General features: G+C 44.3%; 2 protein-coding genes across 2 annotated transcripts; one reads left to right on the plus strand and one right to left on the minus strand.

The window, feature by feature from the left end:
* The first annotated feature begins 448 nt into the window (after positions 1-448).
* LOC124691832 (CBL-interacting serine/threonine-protein kinase 21-like) lies at positions 449-4,007 on the plus strand. Its single transcript, XM_047225107.1, has 14 exons — positions 449-854; positions 955-1,017; positions 1,239-1,310; positions 1,408-1,515; positions 1,643-1,714; positions 1,814-1,867; positions 2,001-2,126; positions 2,218-2,307; positions 2,411-2,557; positions 2,686-2,793; positions 2,913-3,017; positions 3,120-3,182; positions 3,342-3,416; positions 3,518-4,007. The coding sequence occupies exons 1-14, from the start codon at positions 645-647 to the stop codon at positions 3,578-3,580; spliced, it is 1,356 nt and encodes a 451-aa protein (XP_047081063.1). The 5' UTR covers positions 449-644; the 3' UTR covers positions 3,581-4,007.
* Positions 3,727-8,523, minus strand: LOC124691831 (FGGY carbohydrate kinase domain-containing protein-like). Its single transcript, XM_047225106.1, has 15 exons — positions 8,451-8,523; positions 7,951-8,030; positions 7,745-7,862; positions 7,471-7,649; positions 7,025-7,107; positions 6,752-6,936; positions 6,589-6,650; positions 6,286-6,394; positions 6,087-6,206; positions 5,845-5,964; positions 5,636-5,756; positions 4,607-4,763; positions 4,458-4,530; positions 4,254-4,381; positions 3,727-4,051 (listed from the first exon to the last, which is right to left on the minus strand). The coding sequence occupies exons 1-15, from the start codon at positions 8,506-8,508 to the stop codon at positions 3,929-3,931; spliced, it is 1,716 nt and encodes a 571-aa protein (XP_047081062.1). The 5' UTR covers positions 8,509-8,523; the 3' UTR covers positions 3,727-3,928.
* Positions 8,524-9,828: the final 1,305 nt, after the last annotated feature.

The following is a 9,828-nucleotide window of genomic DNA, read 5'->3' on the forward strand; positions in this document are numbered from 1 at the left end:
CGCCTTTTATGTTTTAGAACTTGTGGATCCTCAAATTTTTGGACAGCTGTGTGCATTTTTGTTATGTAGTGGCTGGGTGTAATTGTTTGTTTCAAGTAATGAAGCGCCTATTATAAAAAAAAATGTAGAGACATCTTTTTCGGCTGCAAGTATTCGATCTTCCGGTACCGGGTATGGTACGGCAGGTGATCTATTCGATCATCGATTTAGCAGCGCAAGTTTCAGCTTTGGCATCCATGGCCCATCGACTATCGACCAAGGCCGGCCGGCCGGTCGGCCAGCCGCACGTTTACACGCCGGCGAGGGGAGGCAGATACACACGGCCACAGGCCTCTCATTTTACGGGGCCATGGTGCACGCCGTCGTCGGAAGGGCGCGTGGACGTCGACTGGCAGTTGCGCCCGGAGATCACGTTGCCCCACGGCTACTTTCTCTCCAAACCCCAACTACCTTTCCCCCTCTCACCTGATCTCCGTTTCACAGTACAAGTCCATCTATCGTACCAAGGACAAGGGCAGTGTCCAAATTACCACCACCTTTCGCGAATCCTGCATTCCTGCTGCACACTTCATTCGACTGCTTGATTTGCAGATCAGAAAAGTAGCAACACAGTTTGTTGCTTGCTACCGTATCTCTGACTCTTCATGTGCCACAAGAATATTTACGAGGGGGGCAGTGAGAGACCGAGGAAGATGGTGCTGGTGGAGAGCATTGGCAAGTACAGGGTTGGCCGGACCATCGGCGAGGGCTCCTTCGCCAAGGTGAAGCTCGCCGTCGACACGGAGACCGGCGGCACCGTCGCCGTGAAGGTCATCGACAGGAGCACGGTGCTCAGGAACAACCTCATGTATCAGGTACGACCCTGAGGCCTGATCCCGAGTGTTGTTTCTAAACCATGTTTTGGTGTTCGGCTGATCTTTTGTTTGTTGTTATTGCATCGCTTGGTATTTGAAGGTGAAGAGAGAGATCAGCGCAATGAAGCTTCTCAATCACCCCAACATAGTTAAGATACACGAGGTAAATATATGGGATTCTGAATTTCACACAACCTCAGTCGTTTCCTCAATTCTTCGGATCAATAGTGAATTAGCAAGAGTAATTCTAGCTTGTAGGGTTATATATGAAATAATTATCAAGAGTAATTTGGTCTACCATTACGTTTATTCGCTTGCCATATATATACTCAACAAGGAACATACCACTTTAATCAGAAGCAACTTTGTTTCTTGTGCACGCAGGTGATCGCGACGAAGACCAAGATATGCCTGGTGATGGAGTATGTTCCAGGAGGGCAGCTGTCTGACAGGCTAGTAAGATAGCCAAACAGCCCATTCTTGATTGTAGTCTCAAGACTTGCTTAAACCAGGTGATTGTAATTTCTTATCTTTCCTGAATTTTCTGTTTAAGACTTACCACAAGAGGTTGGATGAGAGGGAAGCAAACAAGTACTTCTACCAGTTGATTGATGCTGTGGACTATTGCCACCACAGAGGCGTCTTCCACAGGGATCTCAAGGTCATTATATTGCTACTATATATATCCATTAATTACATGTCCATAGTACTCTTTTCTAATTATATTGCTTACTGGACTATTAGCTATTGTATGACTGAGTTACTATACTTCCTGATTGTGTACACAGCCAGAAAACCTTTTGCTAGATAATCAAGGCAATCTCAAGGTATCTGATTTTGGACTCAGTGTCCTACGGAAGGTAGGAACTTGCAAAGATCATGAGCTCATTTCATTTGAGTTTTCGATGATTCGGAATGACCAACTCTGTAGCTTTGTATCTAAATTTCCTTTGATTCAGCCAGGGCAGTTGCTATCCACGTCTTGTGGCTCGCCATGTTATGTGGCTCCTGAGGTATTTATAAGATCATACCACTGGCGAGAAAACAAGAGCATGGCATATCCTACTAGCTAAGCTGCATCACATGTCCGACATTATGAAGCATGTCATTAGCATTGCCAACTTATGATTTCATATGATCTGATAGGTGATTCAGCACAAAACTTACGAGGGGGCAGCTGCGGACATCTGGTCATGTGGTGTGATCCTGTTCGAACTTCTTACTGGTTATCTGCCATTTCAAGACCATAGCTTCACAAACTTGTACCGAAGGGTAAGCATGGATATCTGCATTCAATACCGCCTTTTGATGTGCTGTACCTTGCTGATTGGAGTTTCCTTTCTGACAATTGTTGTACTGAAAGATATCTCGAGGGCAGTTTGCTTTCCCGCAGTGGATTACGCTACCTCAGAAGAAGATTATCTTGAGCATACTGGATCCATCTCCTATAACGGTAATCATGTGCAAAATGTTATGTAGTTATAGTGTTATACTGAAGCATTAGACAGATACATATCTTCAGTTAACTAACAAGATCATCTGCAACCATGGTGTAGAGAGCAAAAATAAGCGATATTTTCAACGACAAGTGGTTCCAGGAGGGTTACAAGCCTTCAATAAGGACAACAGAGAGTGTTTATTGTGATGATTGTGTTGATCTTGAAGAAGCCAGCACAGATAGTGATAGCAGCCCTAACACGCAGGTAACTGAGCACTACTAGTAAACACTGCTCTGGAGTCTGGAGTCTGGAACACACACATATTAGTTATTTCCTTCGCCATGCACCTGTCATTTCCTACCTCTAGTTGCTAGGATTTCTCTTGTGTCTAGGTAAGGGAAGCTGAAGAAGCAAGTCCGGAGCCTAGCCGGTTCATTAATGCGTTCCAGTTGATAGCAACGTGCAGCGATCTCGATTTGTCAGGACTATTCCAGGAGCAGGTGCAGTGACCAGACCTTTTGATCAACTTGGTTTGTGTATTTTACCAGCACCAAAACATGGTTCTAGGTTGTGACATGTATTTCAGTGACTGACTTGGCTACTGATGGATGATCACCAGAAAACAAAGCTCGGCTCGCCACACGCGGTGCAGGAGACACTGAAGATGATCAGCGTTGCAGCACGGGATGTGAGCTTGTCCGTGAGGAGAATGAGCAACTCCATGGTAATTAACTAGAGATCAGAAAGAAAGAAATGAATTCAGCTTCTTCAAATCTCGAGAAATCCCAGTCAAGTCATTTGAGCCTGGGTTCTCATTTTGTCACAGGTGAAGCTTCAGGACATCAGATTGCTATCAAGAAGCATGCTAGATCTTACTCTCTCGGCAGAGGTGATATACCATGCAGTGTATCCTTTTCTATGTATTCTCTTCAACCGCTGGAAATAGCGACACCGAGAATTTGCACACAACAAATGGCATTTCAGAACTGTCAGCTTTGCAAGGCATCTATCTAATATTTTTTTATTTTGATCATGATGAGAGATGCAGGTGATTGAGGTGACTGAAGCACACTGTGTCGTCGAGGTGTCCAAGTCCACCGGTGATCTGAGAGCATACAAAGAGGTATGTTAATGTCAATGTTGTTTGTTTCATTTCAGTCTGATCCCATCACGAGAATATGCTGCACAGTTTACTGATGAGCAATGCAATGTAAATACATGCAGTTCTGCACAAGCTTGTGGAGACTGCTCAATGAGGAGCAGTGTGGTAGCTCATCTAATATGTAAGTAATCTGAGTAAAAGAAGACAAACAGAAAAACAGGGCAGCTCACAGGCTAGCATAACCAGCTGTGAGAATTTGCAGCTAGGATGTTTCGATGGTGGGCGGTACACTTCGCACCAAGCACTTGGTGCTCAATGAATGCTACCCTGGTTAATCAAACTCACTATAATTTCACAGAAACTTTGTGGTTTATACAGCCATTCCATGACAAAGGTTCAATTTGCTCTACTTTTGTGACTCATAGGCACCGTATCACTGATTCCATCACTGACTGGATGTTTTTTACAAGTATAAATAAACCAAGGGTATTCCGGACCAAGAGTGAAGTACCCAGCTCAGTGGTTACATGTCCCTATTGCAATGCTTGTGCCATGGTTGAGCGATAAGAGAGCTGTTGCTCGTACAGGGACCTGAATATCTGATATTTGGCATCGTGATATTTCTTCACCCTGGGATCCGAAGACGGATGCACTACCTACAAAAAATAACGTTTTTGGTTTACAACTGGAAAATTAAAAAAATGGAAGATTTTAACTGACAATGTATGCATTTTTAGGAAGAAAATGGTGCATGTTTGATGATTAGCATGCTTTCTAGGGTGTCTAACAATACAAATACAAATACAAAATTGAAGCCGATTCTTTTTTTTCTTTGAAATAGGAGGGTTTGGCACATGCCTTTCCTGCTGCATTCAGTGACTTCATTGCATCGCGAACGCCTGAAAACTTCTTTGCAGCCACAGCACCGAGTATAGAAGCGCCTAAAAGCACTGACTCGTTCTCTCTAGGAAGTATTATTGGACATCCTGCAAAGAAGAAGTTAAATTCACAGATTAGGGAGGAGAGAATATGGAGAGGTGACTGCAGGAAGAGGAGACTTACCGATGATATCTGCATGTTCCTGGATATACAAGGAGTTCTTTGCAAGTCCACCACAAGCAAGAAGAGTGTCGATCTAATACATGGAAAAGGTATATATTATAGACATCCAATTACATACTAAGTTCCGAATCCTTGTAGAAAATAAATACCTTGTGTCCATGAGCATTGCAATGCTCCACAATATGACGAGTTCCATACGCAATACCCTGAATCGTTGCTAGGTACAGAAGCGCTAGCTGCTTTTCACTTGTATCAAGTGTCAAGCCACAAATCACTCCTTTGGATTTTGGATCAGCAACAGGGGACCTAACCATCCGAATGGTTTTACATTCAGGTTGAGTGGAAGTGTATAATTTGGTGTCAGGTAAACATTAACCAAAACATTGAGTTCTGCAAGTGTATCATCTAGTGTTAGTTTTTTTTTTGAAAGATCCATCAAATCCTGGCCTTTTTGTACTAAGCAGTGTCAGGTAAATATTAACCAAAACATTGAGGGGGAATAACAAAATTGTGTGCAGCCGATCAGGTGTGCAATGTCACAATTCTGGTAGATTTATTTTCTTAGGAACAACTGAGATTGCTAGCTGTCTCACTGAGTCACTGATTATGTTCGGTTGCCATATCGTTAGTTGAGTACATCTCATTCGAATGACAAGAAGAGAACTGCTTTTGTAAGTACATTACATAAAGCTAAATGCATCTAGTGTTTACCATCTGGAGTGAACTAGTTTATCAGGACTGGTTATTTTTACATTGTTAGAAAAAGACTGGTTATCTAGTCTGTGATCTGTATGTGTCACATTACAAAATTGTGAAGAAAAAACCTACTCCCTCCGTCCACAAATAAGTGGACGTGCGGGTTTTTCAAGAGAGATTGTCAAGTGGAGAGACAATTGCATTGGGAAGATGCAAACCAATATCTCCCTCCTCTTTAATTCTTTCACCTCCAATAAGCTAAGCGCATGTAGAAAATGAATATAATATATGCTAAATATTATTGGGTTTGATTTCCGTGCAATGACAGAGAAGGAATTTTTGCTACTTTAAAGTGCATTGGGAACATAGAAGTGCACTCTTTTATGGAGTAAGTTTGAGATTAAACGTCTACTTATTTGAGGACGGAGGGAGTAGATAATAGGCATATTGTTTAAAAACAGAAGTTATGACGGTTTTCTTACCGATTTCCATGAAAATCTGGAAGGACATGGGTATCTTGACTCAAGGCAGAAAGAAAGGGCATATTTTGTTCTTGTGACATCGAAAATAATAACTTGTTCATCAGCTCAAATATGGAGACGCCTGAATATTGGAGAACAAAATTACAACCTTGACATGGTACAGCTTCAAAGATAATATACTTGAGCAAACATTAAAAAAAAAAACTTACTTTGAGAAGCAGCATGATTAGCTAGAAGGGGAGCAGCAACATGGTTTTGAACAATGTAATCAAGCAGAGCACCAGTTGCACTTTGTCCACCTTCCGTGAGCCAATACTCAGGAACCATCGCTGCATATGGAAGTGTGAAATACACATCAGTCAACATGGTCCACAAAAGATACTGGAGAACCAAGGGGTAAAAAGAGATGCTGGCAAGAAACATATGGAAGTAAATAAGAGGGTTACTGTACCAGACCAAAATGGCCCCCAGACACCAGGGATAAATAGTTTATTCTTTGAAACAGCCATATGGCATGTAGATGTCCCACATACCAGGACCATGCGACGGCATATTTCTTCTTCATCAGGCACTGCAATGAAATGTTCTGCGGTAAATATAAAGTTCTAGAAATAGTTTATGCAGAAAAATACAGATGAATCAACACTAACAGTCAGCTTTAGATTCTGCATCTGGTACACTTTCCATCACTCCAACACCACCGGCATGAGCATCAATGAGGGAAGTTCCAACAGGTGTCCCAGGAAGCAAGCCTAACTCCTGAGGAATAGATCCACTCAAGTTTAAAAACGCAATTACTTAAAACTGATAGCACATGCATTTCTTGATAAAACTTTAGAGAAAGAACCTAGAAAATGGATCACATAGTTGTCACATGACGCGGTTACTAACTTACTATAAATTTAAACTTAAACAATACCATATGAAATCAAAAGCAATTTGAATTAGCTTGCCTTTGCAGCAGCAGGTGTCAAACCGGAACCTAGAGGATGGCCCGGAAACGCAACACTGCGCCCTATTTCGATTGCATAAGAACAGTGGCGTATTAGAAAATCAATGGCAATAAATGGTGCATCGATTGCAGCATGAAAAGGGGAAACTGAACAAGCATTCAACCTATTTTCGCACGATTCCCTTCCACAAGTTCTCCCAAGCCTATTTCTTCCCAAAACACTTCATCCCATCCACATGCTTCCATATCACGTGAATCTGATTCCTTCCACTGCCCCATGTGTGCATGTCCAAGATATGTCCATTTGCAAACTGTTGTGCATAAGCTGCGGGTGTCATCACCAGTCGCTCTAGAAAATGAACCAACAAAGCAGAACATGTTATGAAATTCAACTCATAGCTTACAGCAGAATCAGACTTGGATAGCTGGAAACTAACCTGTATGCTAACCAGTCACTAAGGTCCATCCATCTACATACCATAGACCAAGACTCTTGCAGATTTTCCTTTACCCACAAAAGCTGTAAATGTTTTAAGTGAAAGTATACCATTAGCAGTAAAAATAATCAGACAATCTCAACGGTATCACTTGTTTAACCACTTTTCTCATTAGCGAGAAAATCAGGAGGGTCAGATCTGTGTTTATGCATGTTACAATCAAATTTAGAGATTTCCTAAATAATCTCTATGTTTATCACATTCTTAAGCCCCTCTCCAGTCCAGTCACATAGATGACAACACAGTATTATCATTATCAGGCAATAGACACAACAGTCGACATTTCCAACAGCATGATTATGATTTTCAATAAATGGTGCATCGGGGAGTCAGGAGTTAGTGCAATACATCACGTGAATCACATTTCATGGGAGAGAAACCGATACCTTTGGGGCCTGCATTTCTGGGGAGACACCCCCACCACAGTACTGCAACACCGGGGAATTGCGAGCATTAATTCGATCAGCCTGATCGACAGCTCTATGGTCCATCCACACGATGATGTTCCTTCTTGCATCACCACTCCAAGAAACCGAAACAGGGGAACCATCAGCGTCAACAGCAACTGCAATCAGCAGGCTATGTTATCATTGAAACGGTAAAATCCCAGTCACCTGAGACACAAATTCCCCATTCAAATAAGTGGAGATCAGGGCAAACCAAGGGAGCAAGTAGCAGCGAAGCCAAGGCCGACGACATCCTCAGGGGCAACGCTTGCCAGAGAGCACGCAGATTTTACAGCAGCACACACCGCAAGCCAGATATCCGTCGACGATTGCTGGTGGTGAACCACCCAGAATCAGCAAGGTGGTACTTGGTTCATGCATCAATCATGGAATACATTAACTGGATCACAAATTGCCAACCTCTATGCAGTCTCTCTCTTTCCACATCTGTATGGGGCTGCTCGCCGAACCCAGCAACTTACCCTTCTCATCAAACAGGCCTGCATCAACAGATAACTAACAGTTTACAACAGGAACCTAATTACCTGCTAATTGCTATACCTGCCAAAAATGAACTCGTTTATCAAGTTCCGATACACTCGATGATAAGAATACTTCCTTAATACCTATCCCAAATTACCCTCCAGCACATCCGAAGAAAAAAGATGGAATGAGAATTACAGGAAACTCAACAAACTTCCTTTCCTTCGCTCAATCGCTCCCGTAAAACAAATATTCAGTTCATGAGCGGACAAGGTTTATCTACGGGCAAGTTTTATCTATCTCAAACTTAAGCAGCGTTGCTAGCCTACTCAATCACTACTCGCAAATCAAGAAACGGGCAAGGTCTATCTACTAGTATTAGCTAGCCAAGAAAAATGGAGGGGACGTTAGCTCAAAGGAGTCAGAGGATGACGAACCTGCGCGAGCGCTGCCGGTGCCGACGTCAACACCGAGGAAGACGCCGCCGCGGGACATGCCGGCGGCGGCGACGTAGGCGGGGCCTGCGTCGCGTGTGTGGGCTCGGTTTGATCTGATCCGTTTGCGGTGGTCCACTTGCCAGAGCAGCGTTTGCTTCTTGGAAAGGGAACAAAAGTCAAGGTAAATCCAACGGATGAGTCAAGCATATCAGACAGGCTGGACCGTCCGATGACCACCGGTTTAAACGCCACAGCTCTTGCTTGACGAGCATGAATTGTGGTTGATTGGACTGATCTATCTTATCCATTGCACGTTTTTTTAGGTCATTTTTAGCGGACCGACGCAAAATGGATAAAAAAAAAAGTGTGCGTTTATGTTCGTTAGGGTTGAGCCGTGGATACCAAATTAACCTCGCTTGCCGGTATTCTCGTTTGGATCGGGTAGCCCTAGAGGCTCGACGCATTATTTTGGCTGAATTATAGTAGAACCAGTTTACATAATGCTGAAAATAAATTTAAAAGACTAGAAAATAACCCTAGCTAAGGGCACCTGCCATGGTTGCGTCGTCGATGAGGTCGATGAAGATTGGAGGTGCCCAAGGCCACAGCTAGTGATGAGGCTACTGAGGCGTTGGCGGTAGTGTTGGTGCGGGAGGAGGAGGCCGCTGTGTGTGAAGCGCCAGGAAGGCAGTGGGTACGCTGTTGGTGGCGGTGCACGGTAGAAAGGAGGCGGCAACGGCCACGGTGACCAAGGTGGCGACGCAACGGTCGAGGCCTCCATGGACAACCCCATGGCCTCCTCCTCTGAGAGGCCGGGAGGCATGAAGGCCGAGGCATAGCGCAGCGATGCTTGTGGCGGTGGCGATGGAGGCTGCTCCTATGAGACCTTCATGGCCAGCCTCATCGTCTCGCCTCATCCACGACTTCTGACATGACGGGGAGCTCGTCCACATTGCCTTGCTCCTTGGCCTTATTCACGAGGTACGCTATGTAGCCAATGTAGTCCTTGGTGTCGTCCCGCTCCTCCTCCTCTTCCTCCTCCTCCTCCTCTTCCTTCATCGGTGCGAGCAAAGCAGCGTAGTTGTACTCGTCATCGCCTAGGAACCCCGCTAGGCGCCGCGGAACCCATTCGAGGTGGCCGAAAGAGTCCCACATCTGCAAGTCAAAGCTAAATCTTTGGTACCGGCAAGGAGGTCTCTTGTCGCCGCTCCCGTCCCTTTCATGGCACCGACAGCATGGGAACCGTCTGGTGGCTAAGGCTCTAGCCACCGGGGAGGTGGACGTGGGTCCAACCAAGGGTGCATGGCGTTCGCTTGCGGTATAAGGCACTGGCCATGTCAACGGTGACGAAGATGCAAATGTGCAGCTTCTTCTTCTT

This window comes from Lolium rigidum, chromosome 2, assembly GCF_022539505.1.
Source record: "Lolium rigidum isolate FL_2022 chromosome 2, APGP_CSIRO_Lrig_0.1, whole genome shotgun sequence".
Taxonomy (NCBI): domain Eukaryota; kingdom Viridiplantae; phylum Streptophyta; class Magnoliopsida; order Poales; family Poaceae; genus Lolium; species Lolium rigidum.